The 22140-nt window shown below is 41.5% G+C and overlaps 1 protein-coding gene across 14 annotated transcripts in view; it reads left to right on the top strand.

Annotated features, from left to right (window-relative positions):
- The window catches only part of znrf2b (zinc and ring finger 2b), a 67405-nt gene extending 45798 nt beyond the window's left edge, over positions 1 to 21607 (top strand). Inside the window, exons 3-7 of one of the 14 annotated variants that reach the window (XR_007449869.1) lie at positions 13123 to 13228; positions 15510 to 15582; positions 15698 to 19769; positions 19942 to 20040; positions 20074 to 21607. Coding sequence is in view for 1 of the 14 variants with exons in the window: in XM_049583911.1 (XP_049439868.1) it covers positions 13123 to 13228; positions 15510 to 15567 (164 nt within the window). In the remaining 13 variants the exon portion in view is untranslated. Of the gene's footprint in view, positions 1 to 13122; positions 13229 to 15509; positions 15583 to 15697 lie in introns of all 14 variants that reach the window. The other 13 variants (XR_007449864.1, XR_007449863.1, XR_007449871.1 and 10 more) reach the window with 13 other exon arrangements.
- Positions 21608 to 22140: the final 533 nt, after the last annotated feature.

Genomic DNA, 22140 nt, shown 5'->3' with positions numbered 1-22140 from the left:
AAAGATTTCTGCTAGTAAGGGGTTGGAATCAATGCAATGCTGAATCTGCATAATTAATTACAGCTGACAAAAACAAGATCAGTGGACAGTTCTGTGGATACAAATGTGAATAATCACCTCTGTATAGATAATTGACAGTTAATTTGATTTGCAAAGGTATGTGAAATTGGTAAAAATCGTTTATTTCTGTTGTCATGTTCAGCTGTAACTGTAACGTTTAGATATATACTTAATCACGGTGGTCTGACCTATCTGATGTTTCCGCTGTGCTTATTTTTTGTACTGTGTTGATTTGCTCTTGTCTTTGCTAAACCCAGTCTGCTGGCACAGAAACTAAAAAGTCTACCGAAGTTGATGGGGCCACAGCAAAATGTATTTTAAAAGACCCACCTGAAATAATTATGATCACCTCAGGTGTACGCTGCATTTGAAATATTTTTACCACTTAACCTTAATCGAGGCAGCGGTAGACCAGCAACTTTTGTGTTGCACAGAGTAAAACTTGAGCAGAGCATTAGTTCTGGCAGGACTCAGCTCACATCCCAGCTACAGCAGCTGATCTCAAGCGGCCCAGTCAAAATAAAGAAATTGGAAATAGAGTTTTCTTTGACTAAAGTGGTCCTGACCGAATTACTGTTTTGGTCAAAGGAGTCTGGTGGTTTTGAGATAACAGCTGCAGCTCCCTGTCCTAAGCGCTGTCTGGCAGCATTGTAAAGTGGTAAACAGTGTTGGGGGGTAAGTAGTAACATGTAACCAGTTATGATATGAAATTACAAAATAAATGTAACTGTAATCAGTTACAGTTACGAGAAAAAATTCATTGTGTAGCTTTGTATGTTTTTGCCATGCAAAAATGACTTTTGGCATAACATATCTATAGACATTTTTCAGCTTTATTGCCCAGTTCGAAGCATTTATTAGAAAAGTAATCAAAAAGTAATCAAATATAATAAGTTACATTGCTTTGATTAAGTAGGCTAATTATAATAGTTTCATTACTTGTAACAATTTTTAACAGGGTAGCTAGCAGAGATGGGGGACTCGAGTCACATGACTTGACACGAGTCAGACTCGAGTTGCAAATATAATGACTTGAGACTTGCTTGACTAACGTTGATAAAAGACTCGACTTGACTTTGATTTTGTATTCATGACTTGAGACTTGAGACAGATGACTCGAAAGGACTTGGCTTCAATTCAGTATTAAAGGCACACTAAGCACCGTTGGGCGCCACTTCTGTTTACATTCAAGGTTATCACACGTAATGGTGCTAGCTCGGTCCCCCTTTGGGAGCAATGCTACTGATGTTGCAGTTGTGTGTCTATGCATACATGTTGACAAAAATCAAGTACACCACAAGGCTGACCTCCGGCTGAGGTTTGAATTCAAAGTTCTTTATTCTTTATTTGTCATGTGCCCAACATTTCCAGTGACACAGACACTGGCAATGGAATTCTTTGTTCTCAGGCTCCCTCCAACAAGGCTCATACAAATATGAATGAAAAGAAAATCACATGAGTAAAAGTGAGAATCTAAGACAGACATGAACATGAAATAGCACAGAAGTTGAAATATAGGAAAGAGAGCGAGTGAACGATGTAACCAGGTAGTGACAATAAATCGAAGTAGTATCTGATGTATGACTCTGATGGGACTTGTGGGGATTCTGTCTGTCTTAAGATCATTCATTACAAATCACCTCACCCTGCGCTCCCCTCTCGGCAGGGGTGACCTACTTTTACTCTCTCTATCTGTATAGAAACATGGAAGCAGTGAAACCTTGTGTCGACTGGAAACCATCAAGGAAAATGAACACAGAACAGCAGACAACTGCATCTCTGGTGTGTTCATGTCATGTCTGTGTTTGAGAGAAATGTGTGGAGTTTGTTACTCCACGAGTTATTTCTCTCCACAGTATGACCCAGTGCTCTGTGCTCTGAACATAAATACTCACACGTCTCAAGACATTTCAATATATACACACTTTGCTCCACATTTCCCTTTCAGCCTCCCTTAGATTGTCTCAGATCGAAAAACCTCCAAGTTTTAAGAGTTGTGTGTGTTAATGTTTGTGTTGGGCCATGTCTGTTGTGAACTGTCTTGCCCTCAGCTGCCACTCATGAACTCCTTTTTCCATCACTGTGTGTCCTGGGAATGTAAGGCAGTCTCTTTGCCCCGCTAGTGGTTAGGCTGAGTGATACTGTCCAGATTTCTGTGAAATTGGGGTCAGATGTTCTTGGTCCCAAGAGGAAGAATTCTAATCTTTTTGGGAAAAGATGTCCTGAGCCGATTATAGGGATTGCTAACAGGGTTGATCTGGGCATATTTTGATGGATCGGCTAAAAAAGCTGAGTGCTACATCTTCTCTCTAGCTGATCACATCCTATCAATATTAGGAGTGACTCTATTCCAGTTAACGTTTCATTCATAACAAATCATTGTTGTAATTTAAGCTTATCAACTTACCATGTTCAAGTATCTCGGGATTTTATTCACATTGTGTGCTCAGAGTGTTGAATGGAGCGTGAGATAGATTGGCGGTTTGGTGCGACGTCTGCAGTGATGCAGGTGCTGCGCCGGGCCGTCACCTGAAGGCAAAGCTTTCAATTTACTGGTCCATCTACCTCCCAACCCTCACCTATGGTCATGACCTCTGGGTATTGACTGAAAGAATGAGATTGTGGATACAAACAGCTGAAATAAGTTTTCCATCGAAGGGTGGCTGGGCTCAGCCTTAGAGATGGGTTGGGGAGCACAGACATCTGGAGGGAGGGAGGGAGGGAGTAGAGCAGCTGCTCCTTCACCTTGAAAGGGGTCTGTTGAGGTGGTTCAGGCATCTGATCAGGATGGATGCCTCCCGTTAAGGTGCGGACACACCAAACCAACATCAAAGAACTAGCGGCGACGAAAGCCAACTATTGCATCGTCTACGTTGCCTCACGTCGCCCTGTGTCAGTTGCATTTAAACACACTACACGGACTACATCCGACAGCCAAGTGGCACGAACGACCTGCGCCTGCGTGAGAGAGCGGAGTGACAGAGTGGTACATCCTGTCAGCTGAGGGGTTACCTATCTGTGCAGCCGAGCAATGCAGCACCTCCACGGACTATTACATTCAGACGGTCCCGGTGTTTCTTCCGCAGGCTCCACTTCACTCAGCTTCACTCAGCTGCCTGATAAACCTGCTGCTTCTTCCCACTTTAACCTGAATAACAAACCAGGACTTGGATCCAAACGGAGAGCTGGGGCTAGCTCAGAGACTAGTGGAGGCTAACTGGCTGTGCTTCCCTCCAGCCATGCTGCGGCTAATGCTCCGCTAGCCTCACAGCTAGCCCCGGTTTGTTATTCAGTTTAAAGTGGGAGAGGCAGCGGATCTGTCGGGCAGCTGAGTGAAGTGGAGCCTGAGGAGGAAGCACCGGTTAGCCCCAGTTTCACGACAGGCAGATTAACTCGCTACAGGGGTGAGGGAATAAAACCTAAACAGCCAATCAGAGTGATCTCTTTCAGCGACTAGCTCCGCTGCCGATTCAACATGCTCAATCGGCCAAAAGGCCGCCGACACTGAAGGGCCGACAGTGCGGGACACACCACAAAAACTAGGGCGACAGACGCTCAACCGACGGCCCAACTTTGGTTGACAGCCAACTGTCGGCTTGGTGTGTCAGGGCCTTTCAGGGTGTTCCGGACACCATCCACTGGTAGAAGGCCTCAGGATAGACCTAGAGCATGTTAGAGGGACTACATATCTCATCTGGCTTGGGAACATCTTAGGGTCCCCCAGTAGGAACTACAAAGTGTTGCTTGTGAGGGGGCATCTGGGGTGCTTTGCTTGGCCTGTTTCCCCAGTGACCCGGCCCTGGATAAGTGGATGAAAATGGATGGATGGCTGGAACTTGCATCAGACTGGACTCAATATTGGCAGATATATGGGGACTTGGATCAGGATCAGGGCCAAGACAACTCAATATTTTTTTGTAAACTGACAGTTTGGTCCGCAACAGGGTGTCTAAAAAACTATTAGCAGCTAATGATGTGTACTGAGGACATGCATTCTCCCCATAGGGTGGACCCTCTACTCTCTGGGCGCTGATATAATCATTTTCCATGAAATTTGCTGTCGATAGTCATTGTCCTGAGAGGTTAAATCCAATACTACATTTACACCTGATATTAATATTTGATGTGTATGGATACCTTATCTGGATAATGATATCTGGTTCGTCTGCATTTGCACACGGTATTAATGAGCATCCTAATTATCTGGATTCTTCCTACATTATAAACAGATCTCATAATGAACAGAGACAGAGCTTGTGGGCTGAACAAATATGGAATGACCCAGGTAAAGGGATTACATGCAGCCGTATGGGCTCTGCTTATGTATTTTACATTGCAAAGGAAGGAGCTGTCTGAAGATTCTTGACAAGGAGCATGAGATAGCAGAAAGAGGCAAATTTTGGTCATCTGAAGAATGTGTCCAAACTGTACAGGTTGCTTTTAGGCCAGGCTGAGATCTGATCTCAATGAAAGCCAGATGACATCCAGATGTGGACAATATGGTATATCATTCCATTTAAAAGTGTGTTCTGTGTGCATTCATGCATGTACATCTGTTATAGATATCAAATGTCATATTTTTATACTAGGGGTAAATGGGTACTCATATTTATGGTTACCCCTTGACTTTTTCTCTAGAAGCATCAATCGGGCCAAATATTTCACCTAAATTCTGAAACAAATGACTTTGGCCTTGTGAAAAGGGTGAGATTTTAAGGGATATTTGCTTATAATGTGGATAATCATGTACAGAGTCACATCTTCCTTTAATGGCAGGTATTGAATATCAGCATCATATATTTATAAGAGGGGGTGTAAATTAATGGCAGATCTGTTAGCAAGCAAACTTGATGTGGCAAAAATATCTCAACAACTAGATAAAATGTGGTACAGACATTCATGGTCCCCAGAGGATAAATCGTAATGACTTTGTGTTTCCCTAACTTTTCCTCTTGTGCCACCAGCAGGTTGACACTTAAAGGGATACTACATGAATTTTCAACCAGCTTTGTGTCATGGCACTGTGTGTAGTATGTGTAAATGAACTATGGTTAACTGTCCTCCATCAAACCAGTCCCTAAATTTCCCTGCTCCCCTCCCAGTGAAACTGCCGGATGACACAAAACATTGTTATCTGGCTGGGTTTTTGAGTTTTGCCTGCTCTCCTGGGCTGTTGCTCGAAATGCAGGCTGTACTCCTGCGTGTTCCTATTGTCCACCCACCCACTGCTGCTGCAGACACAGAGTGTGTAGAAGCAGATCAAGAGACAGACTCTCCCCCTTCTTTCTCAAACTCAGACTGAAATCCAATCAAATGGTAGAACTCGGCATTGCTGACCGAATATATATCAAGATTATGTCACTGAATTGCCTATTTCTCGCCTGAAATGTTTTCAGAAACGTTTTAACTCGCTGTTTAACTGTAATATTAGATTGTTTGTTACCAGACAGCTGCTGTTATGTCAAACAGACAAGCTTGCGTTACATCACCCACCAGCAGGAGCATTTATTGGTCTGGTGTGATGCAGTGCATTCTGGTAGCCTAATTGTAGGTTTTTCACCTCTTGAGCAAAAATTAATGCCACAACCATTTTTCTCTGTTTTCTCTGATCATGTAGCATCAGTTTTAAAAGTATTTGCATCTTTTATGCTGCACAGGCACCCTAGTTCAATGAAAAAACTATCTTTCCAGCACTACAGACCTTCTTTAAGGCCTTTACTGAAATGTTCCAAAACAATTGTCATTGAATTAAGCGCATATATCCCTGGTGGCCAGAAGATGAACATTAGTGACTTCGGTGATGCCATGGTCTTTTTTGTAGCACCACCAGCAGGTCAAAGTATTTCACTCATGCTGTGAAATACCTCTTCATCTACAATATGGACTGACACAAAAGCCTGCTAATTTTGGTTTTAAAAAGGAATTCAATTATTAATATAATTTAATTAGCTTGTATGAGGGGAGTGGAGATTTGTGGTGTTTCCATCTTTAGGACTGACTGCAATGGTATGAAATTTTCACAGCATGATAACCATCTCACAAATATCACAGTATTACACAATTATTTTTATAATCAGTCAGAATGACCCTTAAAGAAATGAAAATGGAAGGGATTCTTCAGTTGAACAAATGTTTATGACCATTTTTTCAATGAAAATATGTGTAAAAAGTCTCCCTTAAAAAAAAAGGGGAAAAAAAAGTGAAATTCTCTATGATAACCGTCAACTTTCATATCATGATATACTTGAAACAAGTATCCCGCTGCAACCCTAGTACCGACTTGTATTGCACAGCTTACAAATCACTTTGTTCAGCTTCTCAGGCTCTCCTTTTCATTTGGTTTAAAACCAAAGAATCACCAAATAGGTGCATTCTTTTTGGTTACAAAAGCGGACATCTCTCCTGCTGGAGTCAGGGCTGCATGGTTAATTACGTACAGTCTCAGACATGTGCTAGCATGTTGTTACTTTTTTTATATGCTACAAAAATGCAGTGAAGCATAGAGAAAGCAAGACAAAAAGGAGACTATAGCACAAAATTCATAACAGGCGTTGCACAATCTATTATCTTTCTGTTATCATGGACACGTGAGGACTTCTGTCATAGCTAACCAAAATCTACCAACTGCCCAGATGAGTTTTGAATGAATGTCCCACTAACTTTTGGTAGACCTTCATGTTCCCCTCAGATTGCATAGTAATAACTTTGATGATTCAATATCACTGTGACCAAAACATCTTAAGCCGTAGTTCAGTTTAGCACAAATTGATGAATTATATTATGCTAGCATGCTAACCTGCTAAACTAAGATGTTGTAGTATTTAGCCAAGTACAGTCTCAAAGAGCCACTGGCATGGTTATAGACACTAGTTTTGTTTTTCATTTATGCGTCTAGCATGTCTCTTGCTGTTGCTATATACAGGTCCCCTGATTAGACTGACAAGTCCTTTAAACTGTCTTTAAATAGGGGGATTTGGTGTAAAGACACGCGTTAACAAGAACCATAGCCCAGCGTGAATTTGTGTGAGTCCCCACATGATGGTCGCTTGACCCAGTGATCACAGCTAATCTGTGGTGTTTGTGGCCATTCTTATAAGATAATCACTTCCTACTGTCTGTCTGCATGCTTAACACACACACACGACACACGCACGCAGGCACACGCACACATGCACACAAATACTCACACAACTCAGATGACCCTGAAGATCTGTAATCAGCATGTTTATGTTCCTCTCAGTTGTTTGCTCTTAGCCATCCAAGGACTGCCCTCCACTGTAACCCTTCCCTTTACACACACACACACTCAGCAGCTTGTGCAATGTCCATTTTCTTACAACACCAAACTAAGTAATGAATCTTTGTCTAACCTTAAATGTTAAAGTATGGACTGCATTACTGTAATTAGTCAGAACAGATACAGGATATAAACATGTATTTTTGCCATCCAAGACTTCATACAAGGGGCCATCTGCCACTGACATAATTTGATCATGATTGACACAGCCAGTCAGAATGATAGTGCTTAAAACTAGCACGTCTGAAACAGGAAACGATATAGGTGAAAACTCCCCACACCTCACATCGTTAAGAACCAGTGGGTTGGCCTTGAAAAACTGTTTATTTTCACACACACAAACCTCCGGTCCCTAAATATATCTGTTGTCGGTTCATGACACAGACACGCAAACAGCAGCTGTCATGTGTACACATAACATCACAGCTCCCCCTGCCTATGTGTGTTTCCATAGAACTGCATTATAGAGCCTGAGATTTTTCCTGACCTTGTCTCAGATTTATAACCTGCTGTGAAACAGACTGATGACTCTGTCAGAGCCAAGTTGTTCATTCCAGTCAACACCCTAGACGGAGAAACTGCAGCTCAGAGGTCAACCTGCTGCAGTAAAAGCAGTTTGCTGCTGATCCCTGATCCTAGGGTCATTACAGAGGTCAAAGGTCAGCTGGACACTTCTTTTAACTCATGTCTGGCTTTTTTTATTAGGGTTGTCACAATGTTTTTTAAAGAAACTGGCATCAATATTTTTGGCTGAATGCACAGATACATGATACTCTATGACACGTTTGACCATTATCAAATATACGAATTAATCAAATTCTAATAAAAACATCTTAACATCTTAAAGAGCCTTTACACCATCATGGGACAGTAAAACTTAAAGGTTTAGCATCTCTTTAAGGCAGGAAGTGAAGGGGAACTCTGTTATGCATTAAGCTTTTAAAATAAAAGTAACCGTTAAGCAATCACATGACTAAATACAATTCGATCAGAACCACTTTAGTCAAAGAAAACTGCCATTTGTTGTATAATATTTGGTGGTATGGCTCTGTTCTGGGACCTCTCTGCCCTTCCACATGCCTATGTAGAAAGCCTTAATGCAGAGAGAGCAAACCTCCCTGTCCTTCCATGCACAAACAAGGAAAGCCTGAGGCAGAGAGAGCATACCTCCATGCCCTTCCATGCACATACATGGAAAGCATAAGGCAGGGAGAGCAGCAGCAAAGACCCCTGGCAACAGAACAGAGCAATCATTCATGACAAACAGAAATGACATTGATAAGTCAGACACAGCGTAAAAAGGAGGAGCTGGGTTGGAGTCGGGTAGCAAACCTGCTTGCAGAGGAAGCAGCAACAGCAGGCAGGCCAGAGCAGTTTAAATAGGGTTCTGTGAATGAGATTTGCTAATTAGTTGCATAGAAAGGAATCGTGTGATCTATCAGCTGACTCCCTTCCATCAAGCAGCTGCTCCATCAGCTGATTGGGCCACTTGAGATCAGCTGATGTAGTTGGGATGTGAGCTGACATCGTGTTCTGCCTGAACTAACGGTATGCCATGCTATCAAATGGGATTTATACTTCTGTGTCGAATCAGTGCCGTACCTACGGTGGAGGCTCTGCGTTGATGCAGATTTCACAGATAAGAAACAATAAACTGAAGATAATAAAGGCCCCACAAAATAGCATTTTAAGTCCTGAGTGTGATTTACCCTGGCTTTATATGAGTACAGGAAGAGTCTGCTAGTCGCTAGGCTAATTAATACAATGTAAAATGCCATAGGCTTGTGCTAATAATGTTAGCATGTTGTATTTGTTTGAAAAAAGTGTTTAATTGAAGAGAGTTGTATTGTCTGTGAACCTTGTGAACTATAGTTTAGCAGAATTTTGAGACTTTACCTTTGTTAAATGTTGCTGTTGTCCCTGGCTTCATATGAGTAGAGGAAATCTCTGCTAGCTGCTAGGCTAATTTATACAATTTAAAATGCCATGTTAAATGTGTGTTTTGGGTGTGTTTTCAATCCGCTAAACTTAACAGCCTTCACAGAAACCCCACCGCCGACTAGTATTGGAGAGGTGGAACTGGAGAGTCACACTGACACACAACACAAGACACCACACAAGTATAAATGCTCCCAATGTTGTAGGCTCTGCATAGAACTGGGCACAAGTATGAACCCCGCTTAAGGCCACATTATACATTTCATTTCACATTTGGGAGCATAAAACCACCTAAACTTCTGTGTCTTAGAGGTTTGTTCTCCACTTAGTTTCAATGTGTAAAAACGCAACTGTGGACAAAAATACATGATCTACAGGAAACAACTGTATTTACTTCCTTTCTGAGAATGCGATGGAAAGATAACTGTTACTCTCAGGAAATGATTAACCTAGCTTCGCATAAAGACTTGAAAAGGGGGAGTCGGATAGCATGGCTCTGTCCCAAGTTCAAAAACATATCTACTATCACCTCTTCTTGCTTCCGGTCTTTATGATAAACTAGGCTAGGCTAATCACATCCTGATTTCCGGGCATCGTAACATTTGCACACAAGGCACATGCTGAACGCTGAAGTTTTTCTGGCAGAATCAGTTGATCACAAATGTATTACAACTTTCTCTGGCCAAGCCACCTGACCTCCCGCTGACTCCCTGCACATATGAATGGCATAAATAATATTTCATGACATGAAAAAATAACAGACAACTCCTCTAGGCTTTCTAAATTTTATTGAAACAAATGGTTCAAATTCTGATAAATACACAGTTAGTTTGGGGTGTTTGTAATGCTCAGACAAAATGTATTCATAGTCTTACAGCTCTTCCTTTTGCAATGAATCTGAATCATGTGATCCTGCGAAACTGTCTGTTTATGGATTTGAGACACCTCCTGTCTCGCTGTATCTTCTGGTGTGTGTACTGACAGGGTGTGGAGAGTATTAATGCTCAGCAGCGAAAACAAACATTTTTAACAAAGCTGATATCTGCACCATACGTCAGTATCATTATCATCTCGCTTTCTGTCTGTGTCTGACTGTGTGAATGAACAACTGACTGACTGGCACGGTCAGTACATTAGGAGATGTTTTCCCCTCAGCTGAGCTGGATGCCATGTGCTGCAGCCCATAATAACTAGCTTTTCCGGGCGTATGTGGGTTAATCCACTGTTACATAAGGCCAGTCCTAATGACTGTGTGTTTTGCTGCAGGTGATAGGTTTAATGGTGCACACACTGACTTCCACTTTAGACCCAGACCAATGTTATGCACAGCAGAAAAAGATGAATACTGCTGAGTGTGTACACACACACACACACACACACACACACACACACACTGTTAATGCGCAGACGGTAAACAGGGGCTGAGTTTCCTGGTGGCTGTTCAACCCAGACTAAGTGTAGTAACACTGATAGGAAAAGATTTAAAAGTGAGCTAACAAATAAATACTGCCTTCAGGGATATTTTGGAAATACCAGAAATGTAACTTGAGCATTCATCAACATTATAAGGTAGTGTTGAAGATGTGATCTTCAGGTACAACAATACACCTATACTGTCTGTATTATTACTAAGGAAATAATAGAAAAAGTAGTGGTAACATATCTAACATATGCACATGATTCATACCAATTGTACTGTTTGTGTGTAGTACATATGCTACTCATATATTTTATATATAAATATATAGTTTTGTATGTGCATACTGCATGCATATTGTATTTATTACTTTATTACATACTTATATGTATACAGCTATAATATTACTGTCACACATATTGCAAAGGTGGATTTTGGGTTGCTTTTGCACAAAGACTTGCACAGTTCTCTTACATTTTTTAAGGTAATGTAATGTATATATGGTATACAGCTTTTTAATGACATCTCTCTAATTTACTTAATTTGTTATTAGGGCCTTGGAACGAAAATGCCAGGGCCCAATGGTCCTTGACGCTGAATGTACGAGAAACCTATAGTTTCTGTGGAGATTGTCATTCTTCTACCCCGTAGTTGCATTTTTGAGTGGCTTTGGATGCTGAAAGACTAACGAAGGTTGGCACACACATCAGAACCAGCGAAAAACTGCAAAATTCTGCAGTGACTGCGCTCAGGCGCCCCCAAATGTACACCACTGTTGGGATAAAGTTCCTTTGATGTTCATGAAATTTCAGTGAATTATTGGTCTCATCCTCAAGAGCCTGAACCTTTTTTTATTATTATTATTTTCACCTGACAGGAAGTCAGCCATCTTGGATTTCATGTGTTCATTTTAATTTTACAAACATGTTTGAGGATTTTAGGATGCATAAAAACTCACAAAACTTTGCATCCATGTTCAAACTAGTAATTATTTGGATTTGGTGGTGTAATTGAGCCTGGGTGTGGCATGTCTGCTCTATAACGCCCCCCAATCACTTGTAGCCTCTGAAAACATTTTTGACATTCTTGGTTTATTAAAGAAAGAAAAAATCATGAAACTTACACACATGGAAACCTATGAGTATTAGGAGAATATACAGTGATTTGGTTCCTGCGTGTTTAGCCGGCTCCATAGCGTTGTCTAATGCGTGGAAGGCCTCAGTTGGTCTCGGTATACAGCAACATGAGGTTTAACTAATGTGTGTTCTCTAGCACCACACAGTGGACACAAGAATTGGTACAAACTTTGCAATACATTATTTTCAGCACCTTACACTCTACGCAGGAAATACCTGTTAACTGCTGCGTGCATTGTCCGACTTCCTTGGAAATGCACAGCCATGTCGACAGGTATCCTGCCAGTACCCTTCATACAGGCGAAGCTATGAGGGCCCATTTATTGCTGCTTGTTTTTATTTTACCCACTCCCAAGATTAATAAAGTCTAATCTTACCTTAATATATTTTGCTAGGATGTATTTATCATCTTGTTTCTACAGTCTTATACAAAATCTGATTTTCAGTTCATGATTCTCAAAAAAAAAAAAAAAAATCTGTGTATCTTGAATAACAGAGACATGGAGTTTTTGTTCTCCTTGTGTTTAATATATGATGGTGGAGCCTGAGGATGTGTGTTGGACATGGATGTAATGGATCCTTCCGTTTTATTCATTGTGACATACTGCACCTTGACAACAGCTTACCATGAGTATTGCTGTGGATATTCATTGTTGCCAGGGGAACTCCATGAGCTCTGCCTCGGCACAACCCCCAGGAGCAGATGTGAACTTTGCACACAGGACATCGTAATCTAGTGGGACAATTACTCTTTTGATGTCAGTGACCTTGTGGGCTTTCCTCAACCTCCGTCCTGAAGTTAAATATTATGTTTTAAGTAGAGGGGGGAAAAAGTAGAGAGAGCTTGATACTTTATGTTGGAGACAGACACCAGTGTCAGTTTCAGTTTACAAGAAATACAAATCCCATAATTGATATATTGTACTACATTATTTTTCAAATAAATCAAATCAAACTAATTAAGACAAGATCCCTAAGATTTTGGTTAATGAATAAAAAGTTGTGATAACATTATCAGTCTTATCCAAACAATACACTTCTTTGCCAAAGATGACATTACTAGTAAAAACAGTGTAATGGTGACTTTTAAGTGGCACACCTCCTTTGGATCTTTAGAATTTTAGTCTTGTTAATAAAAAGACTGTCTGTCCTGTATATCTGTAAACTCATATGTCTTGTCAGTAAGAATATAAGAGTTTGAATGTTTTTTTGTTATGAAGGGGCCCTGTGATCTGTACTGATGATTATAGTGTAATATGCCTGCTGTCTTACAGAGGATGTCCTGACCAAGGATGCAGGAGAATGTGCGATCTGCCTGGAGGAGCTGGTACAGGGAGACACCATCGCTCGCCTGCCCTGCCTCTGCATCTACCACAAAGGGTATGAGGCTGCATTTTGAAGGAAAAAAATGCTGCATTACTTTTTTCTTTACCTCCATATTTGAGAGATGTACTTGAGTGCTCTTCCTCCATTATTGAAATATAAGTGCTTACATTTCCATTAGGGTAAATATGGTATAATTATGATAAAGGAGCAGTGGGTAGAATTTAATGGCATCTAGTGCTGAGGATTGCAGATTGCATCCAGCTGAATCTTCTCCCATGTGCCAAGCGTGAACTCCCAAGTTTATCAGAAGTTGACATGAGGCTTGAGCTGTCTGAGTTAGACAAATCAATTGGATATCTTCTTGGTCTTAGTCTCTTTTACATTACTTTCCTCCCATGATTTGACCAAGCTTCCCCCAACATAAGGTGTTAGGGCACCACGAGCCATCAGAACAGCTTCAGTGTGGCTTGACATTGATTCTAAAAGTCTCTGGAACTCTACTGGAGGGGTGATCACCATACTTCTAAAAAATAGTCTCTTATTTGGTGTTTTGATTGTGTTCAATGGGTTGATATCTGGTGACTGTGAAGACCGTAGCATATAATTTATATAATTTCCATACTCATCATACTCATCTTACACATGTTGTCAACGTGTCTTGGGTTATCTGATCACAAGTGGATGGCGCTAAATACAAGTTTATATGACCACCAAGATGCATTGTGATCCAATCACTCAAACCATTTGCTAAGATGGTCAAGCACGCATTTGACGACATATCTTTGGTAGTGTAAACAGTTATGCATCCTTGAGCCCTTTGACCCTCTAGCATAACTGACGTGGGAAGTTAACGAAATCTAAACACAAGTGGTCATGTAGAGACTCATGGCGATGTGTGTTGGCTGTCCACCACTTGTGTTCAGATGTCCAAAATGCAGAAAGAACCCTCGTACCCTATGGATGGGACATTGATTGACATGTTTCATCACAGGATAAAGGTGATCACTGAGAACAAATTTGTGTTGATTCCTCTAAGGGGTCAATCGGACTCAAACCATGCCAGCAAAATATTCCCCACAGCACAACAGAGCCAAAGGATACCTTCACTGTAGGGGTCAAACATTTAAGCCTGTACCATTCTCTTGGTGTATGCCGCATATGCACTCACCCACTTGTCGAGACTGTGGCGAAGGATGACTCATCTGATCATATCATTTTTCCCCACATCTCTGTAAAGCTGTGACTACGGTTTTCGCACCACTGAACTCTCAAATGTGCATTCATCTTTGTAATGAGGGGTTTATGCACTGCAGCTGTACTATGATATTCCTGTCTATGTAACTGTCGAGGGACTGTTCCTGCTGACACAGTCTGATCACGTCCTGTATTGACATTCTCAGTCACCTGAGGAAGAGTTGCTCTTCTGTTTTGTATGCATCCGAGCCGCTGAGAGTGGTGGCTGGAGGCATGATGTTTTTGGGTTGTCTGTCCGTTTGTCTCTTCCTCATGAATGCGATATCTCAAGAACGCCTTTAGGGAATTTCCTCAAATTTGGCACAAACGTACATTAGATTTTGGTGGTCAAAGGTCACTGTGACCTAAGAAACCATGTTTTTAGCTATAACTGACTAAATGTGATGATTTTGACAAAATTTCACACAGATATCCAATAGGATATAATGATGCTACAATGACATTTTAGATCCAAAAGGTCAAAGGTCAACTGATACTGAATTGGTGACACAAATCGTGGGTGTCCTCCTTGAAACCGTGCTGGTTGTATAGATCTTCTGTGCTGCCAGGGGGAAGATGTGTGTGAAGGATCCATGTTATGGAATTTGTAGCTACTCTTGCAGCAACATTTATATTTGAAGCATTGTCCACTTTTGTGTGAATCTGGACAGATAGCAGTAATTCTTGTTCCTACATATCCCACTAATGTATGAGCATTACGCTCATCAAATGTGCAAGGTCAACCACAATTTTCCGACCCTGTTTACTGACGTATTCCCGTAGTTTTAAAGGCAGATGTCACTTTAGTCACTGTTCCTATTGAAACACCAACCAGCTGAGCAGTCTGTGTGACTGATTTATTCTTCTTGCCACACACTGTATATATGGTGTGTGTGTGTGTGTATGTGTGTGTGTAGCTATGACAAAATCCATGTCAAATGCAAATACTGTATGTACTGTATACTGTATAAAAACACATTTGACATGACCACCCTTCTCCTCTAGGTGTCGACAGATCCAGGATTTGATGAGCTGTCGTACACTGTATACTGTTTCACACTCTGCTGTTACTCATCTCTTCTTCTATGCTTTTTTTTCCCAGCTGTATTGATGAGTGGTTTGAAGTAAACAGATCATGTCCAGAGCATCCATCAGATTAAAGCTTTTTTGCACAGGTAAATTGTTTCCAAACATACCAGGTTTTTTTTGGTTGATAGTCACTGTAGGATGTTTTTTTATACTTGTTAATTGCTTTTTATTTAATATCCTCTGTTGGTTGTGTGCTGACAGGTACTCAACAATGTGAGGGATCTACAAGATGATGTGTGGATCCAGGGAGACTGCTGGACACTGTGATCAGTTTAACCCCCACCCCCACCCCGCCCAGTAATGTAGTACCACTGTGTGCCAAATCTCATTTAAGCAATCTTCAGGGATACAGACTTTTGTGTTTATGTTTGAGTTGCACATCCACGTTCAGTCTCAGACTGGATGGATTGATCTCCACCTCACATCCTCTCCAGCCCTGACACAAAGCCACACAGGACGTTGTGGCAGGCAGGGCTCTTCTTCCTGAGTGGCCATTGGACAGCACATGTCAGCTGATTGTACACCAGGATACTGGAGGAGGTGGTGGACATGGTCTTGGAGGTGGGGGCGGGGTGGAGGGGGGGGTGAGTCGGGCAATGCGTGGATTATCCCTCCCCCTCTTACTCTGTCCCTCCCCTCCTCCTTCAGCATCAGTGTCTACCAGTGCCTTGTTGTTATGATGCCCAGCCATGACAGGGCAGGACAGAGGAGTCCAGACTGTCAGCAGAGCCAGCTGGACCAACTGGACGGACTTGCGGGACCATCTCACCACAACTGCCATTCTACCAGTCCAGGAGAAACAAGCCAGAGACAGGACAGCGGCAGAAATATCTGTCTGCGTAAGCAGCTCGGACATTTTTAAAACTGAAGCTGCTGCAAACAATGGTGCCAATCAACTGTGAATATCGTCGAACACTCACACTCAATCATCAGTGCTTTTTAATCATATACCATGGAGTAGAGGTCTTCAGGTACAAAAACCTGCTTCCAAATTTGAAATGGATCCTTGACTTACCAGCCTGAGCCTACAGTAGAGTATCGCTGCTACCATGACATACAAATATGTAACCACTTGTAGATCCCTCTCACTTTGTAACACTTTTCCTGTTATAATGACATGATGCAAGCAAGTTTCTCTGAGAACTTGTTATGAGGAGAAACTGTTCTTGTTGAAAAAGTTTTGTTGATTTTTTTATAACAGAAATGTTTTGTGAAATAACACGATAAATTGACATGTTGTTATAACAAGAAAAGTTTGTTCTTAAAATGAAATAACTTGATTTTTAGTTACAGCAAAAAAAAAGTATAATTTTATAACATGAACGGGATCTCATAACCAGAAACATTTTTACACAGACCAGAAAGTGAAAATGTGTTTTTCATTTCTTTTTTTGTCTATTTTGCTTTGTGCTACTCCATGGGGTAAAAGCTTCTCTTGTTTTCATAATGTCTGTAATGTAGTCGTTTATGTAGGCTGTGTATTAATTACAGCGTTTGATCAATCATTTAAGTTGCTACAATTGATTGTTTCCTCAGTGTGCAGGTTCACTGATTATCAGTCTTTAAAACAGGTCAGCAGTGTCAGGTGCACAGAATTACCACAAATCAAACACTGTCATACAGATGGAGAGCAGAATGGGTTTAATATGTTAATGAAGAATGAAAATGAGATCTAGATTTTTTTTTTTAATTAAAAAAAATAAAACATGTAGATAGAAGTATTTTTTGTGCAGCAAAAAGATCCACTTGAAATCCAAATTTCTAATTTCATTGTTTTATTCTCTACTTTTTCCATAATCCTTTTGTAGAGCTATGACGCAGTTTTTCTGTGAGTGAGTATCCGTTTTGTCTTGTGTAGGACGCAAGGATGTAGGTGACATAGGCAACATGATGCACAGTCTTGCCAATGATGTCTCACTGTTCCACTGATCTACAGGTGGCAATACAGCCCAATCGCCAGAAATAATGTTGGCATCTTCTATGTCTAAAAACCACGGACACATTACATTTATAGGTTTTTATGTAGTGGATCCATTTAAACATTACGTTTTAACAACGCTGTGGTTAATGTGTGGTTAGGTTTAGGCACAAAAACAGAAATGTTATGACTATAACCTCTGTTACCTGAAGGAGAGGAACAAGATACAACCCTGCTGTGCAGCTGGGCTTGGTGAAGAGCAGCTATCGAACTGAAGAATGACTGTGGTGATGGATGTGTATATACATATGTGTGGGCCTCACATACGTCACCACAGGTCATCTGGTTTAATAGGCGTGAATAGAGGTGTCTTCAGGTAGGTCACAAGTACAAGGGATGTGATATCCCATAGTATATGTGTTGTACCGAGTGAATCGACTGAATGGGAACACTTAGTTATGGTCAGGAAAAGAAGTACCCAGTTTTGGTGGCACAGTTACCTCTGGAAAAGCAGCGATGTCTTGGTAAGAAACAACTACTTTTTGTTGCACAGGAAGGCAACACAGTGACAGGTCGCGTAAGAACACCCACATTTTTTGGCTAAAAAGCTACTCGAAACACAGAGATGACTCATCAAAACACAACAGGTTTTGTCGTTTGTCGGTCTCCAACAGTGACCTGCAGCTTGGCAGGCATTTCATTGAGTGGACATGCCATTAATTATCCCCTCCTCCCCCTGAAGACAAAGTCACCTCATATACTACGTTACTTTAGAAATATGATATGTATGAAAGGTGCAATCGTAACATATTTGTGGTTTGTAGAAACACACTGTGCCAACATTTGTTCTTGCAACTGGGTTGGGCAGATATGCAGCAATGCACCAACAAAGGCAGTAAATATGAATGTAACCAAGGCAGGCTTTGTATTCATGAGAAAGGTAATGTATTCATTACATTTGTCAGGGCCGGAGGATTTGCACATTTTTGGTGAATGTAAACAATAACTCCACAGGGGGACTGTAATGTGATCCCACACAGTGTCCTTGTACTCTACCCTGCAGGTTCCATTTCTCTGACAGTGTTTGAATAGTTCTAATTTTGTGTACATGACACTGCTTCCTGTACGTGTTTAAAAAAGTTTGGACTGTGATAATGACTGAGCCTGCACACAGAGGAAGGAATCAGCAGAGACACCTGTGCTTGTTACAGTTACCTGAGTGCATACCAGTTAGAACTGCAGACTTTGCTGTTTTAAACGCACCAATCCTTTACAATAACATTCGTAGCAACAACCAACTTTTGGTCCCCCACTGGCAATTTGTTCTACTAAACCTGTTATGTACAGGTTATTGGAGAAGTTTCTATGGTTGTCGTCCTGCAGGAAGTCATTGACTTGCTTGGCTGGTGATTGGTCTACTCAACTATAACAGACTGGTCTCGGGTTCAGGCAGCATACAGACCCAGCACCAAGTTAAGTTGGCCAAGGACTGAGGGACACTGAATGAGTGGACTTTTAACACCACCAGTGTGTTAGTTAAGGCTTTCATGGGCTCAGGTTTGCCTGAAGACCTCTACCATGGAAGAGCTAATGTGTACAGATTTTTAATCTAGTAAAAAGCAATCACAGATGATTTCATCGACAAGCTCATCATCCACCAGAGAATATGAACTCATCAGTGAAATCACCAAGTGCGGATCCCAAAGCTACAATGGAATCCTTTATCTCCACCAACTCCCTTTTTCCATTACGCAGAGCCTAATGCTCATCCCACCACCCTGAAGACTATTTTTATACTGGAAAAACAAATGAGCTGCTTCACTGTAACATTAACAGCGACTTTAAAGGCAATCCTGTGGAATCTCAGCTTCTTATGGAGGTTTTTAAGGCGGGCATGATGAAGTTTTCATTCAAAATGTTTGTAAATGAGCAACACAATTGCCAGAAAAAATGTTGGCATTATACGTTCCTGTAAACCACAGATACATTATATTTGTATGTTATTATGTAACGGATACACTGACCCTTTACGTTTCCCCGCACTGTGGCTAATGTGTGGTTGGGTTTAGACACAATCCAGGCTGAAAACATGGAGATATCTCAGTAAAAGATAACTGCATTTCATGGCACTATCCCTGCTGGAAAAACAGCCAAGGTTTGCTAAAAACACCCACATTTGGGGCCTAAAAAATCCACTGGAAACACAGCAATGACTTGGTAAGTCACAACAGATTTTGTTGTTTGTAGGTCTCAAACAATGATCTGCAGCTTGGCAGGTGCCTCGCCTAGGTGGCACGCCATCCACCATCCCCTCTATCCTAGGTGACACGATGTCCACCATCCCCTCTCTCCTAGGTGACACGACATCCACCATCCCCTCTCTCCTAGGTGACACGATGTCCACCATTACCTCTCTCCTAGGTGACGCACCATCCACCATCCCCTCTCTCCTAGTTGACACACCATCCACCATCCACCATCCCCTCTCTCCTAGTTGACCCACCATCCACCATCCCCTCTCTCCTAGGTGGCACGCCATCCACCATCCCCTCTCTCCTAGGTGACACGACATCCACCATCCCCTCTCTCCTAGGTGACGCACCATCCACCATCCCCTCTCTCCTAGGTGACGCACCATCCACCATCCCCTCTCTCCTAGTTGACACACCATCCACCATCCCCTCTCTCCTAGGTGACTCTCTATCCACATCCCCTCTCTCCTACAGTAGGTGACACGACATCCACCATCCTCTCTCTCCTAGGTGACACGACATCCACCATCCCCTCTCTCCTACAGTAGGTGACACGACATCCACCATCCCCTCTCTCCTAGGTTACACACTATCCACCATTCACTCTGCCTCTTGATGACAAAGTCAGCTCATATACTACGTCACCTTAGAAACATTGATATATGTATAACATGCAAATATATTGTATTCATGGTTTGCGGAAACGCACAATGCCAACATTTTCTCCTGGCGACTGGGCTGGAATGAAAGATGAAGTGTCCCATATGGACTCCACTTTTTCTTACTTTTTTTTCAATGCATTTCTCTCTTTGTCTCTTTGAAGTTACCTCCAGGTAGGAGCACATGGTAGTGGGGGAAAGGTGAGGAAAAATAAAGTTGGAGCTTTATTTTGAAAAAGAAGAACCCTCACCACTACTGCTGTAATGCTCCTATACACACATGCAGTATTAGACATCTCAATGAGTCAATTCATGAGTATTTGGGATAGAGAGTACAGTATAAATAAGCGGTATCCAACCACCCAAGCACATGTGTATGGAGGCTTTTTTCCAACCAATCAACAGAGCAGCTGGTTTTCCAGGTCAGTACACCTTTGCTGCTGAATCCCAAATCCACTTCTTTCCTCCACTCCCTCACAACCTCTCCTATCAGACACTGACTTGGGTTCAAGTGTGACACATTACTCACACTCTGCATAATACATCAAACTCCATGCTACATGTAGAACATTACTAGTAAACTATGAGAGTTAAAGCTACCTGAAAATCCTCAAAAACACACATCTACTGCTGATGAGTAGACCTAACTTATCAGTATTGATTATTTTATTTGGAACCACTAAAGGAAGAACTGAGTAAGCTTTGGAGTTTTGGGATCCACCCTAACACACTCATGACTACTGCGTCACCATACTGTGTATGTAAAACCTGACAGCCTCACAGAGATTATCTGAGCCCTGTAATACACTGTCCCAGCACACAGCGGTGCTACAGAGTCGTGTAGTTTTCCTCTGCAGTGTGTGGAGGTGGGAGCAGTGAGGACTCTCCTCATCATCTCTGTTTGTAGCAATAGTCTGAACATTTGGCTGACTGATCTCACAGGGCTCATTCTCTGCCTTCATCTCTCACGTTAATCTGCTATCAGTTATTTTTCATCATTTTCATGACTGATCCTACAAAGGTTTGACACTGACCAGTAATATCTTTTTCTGTCTGTGAATTTTAGAGGAAAAGTGCAACAGATCTGGCCTTAATAGATATGATGATGACATTCAACTGCCTGTCCTCGTGGTTCTTGATTGTTTTATTGTTGTGTTTTGAATAGCTGTTTGCAATAACACAATGACTCATCAACCTTGCAGAGGAGAAAAGATAAAACCTTTTAATTTGTGATTAAAAAAAATGAAGACAAATTGGACCCTATTTTGTTATGTTTTTGTGTCTATTTTTTTTTTGTGAATATCAGGAACAACAATTTTTGAAATCAGTCCAGTATTGAGAGAGAGCACTGCAACCACCGGCCGTAAAAGAGGTTGCAATGTAACCACTGAGGGCCTCCGCCCACATCTGGCTTTTTAATGTGACGGGAAGGTCACAGTTGGCATTCACACGCAGGTCAAGTGACTCTATAGTAGACACGGGTAATTCTTGGCTCTGGCTCTTTAGTATAAGGTCTTCTTTTTGCCACTGACAGGTTTAGATTGTTATATAAGTGTCTACAAACTTATGGAAAATAGACTTACTCGTTAAAGAGTAAGATCCTTTTTGTTTAACCAGAAACAGTGCTAAAATCTCCATCGCCAGACCCACCTGACTACATTTAAATAAACAGAAATTGGCAAAAACAAGTATTTTAGTGGGTGTGCACTGACAGTGCAAACATTGCAGTCTGTATGACCACTACCATCTGCAGCAGTTTTTCTCAATACTGGACCAATTTCAAAAACTGTTTTTCGCATTAGTCAGATACAAAAA

The sequence above is a fragment of the Epinephelus fuscoguttatus genome, linkage group LG8 (genome assembly GCF_011397635.1).
Source record: "Epinephelus fuscoguttatus linkage group LG8, E.fuscoguttatus.final_Chr_v1".
NCBI lineage: Eukaryota > Metazoa > Chordata > Actinopteri > Perciformes > Serranidae > Epinephelus > Epinephelus fuscoguttatus.
The sequence above is the reverse complement of the archived record's forward strand: the minus strand, read 5'-3'. Positions and strand labels throughout refer to the sequence as shown.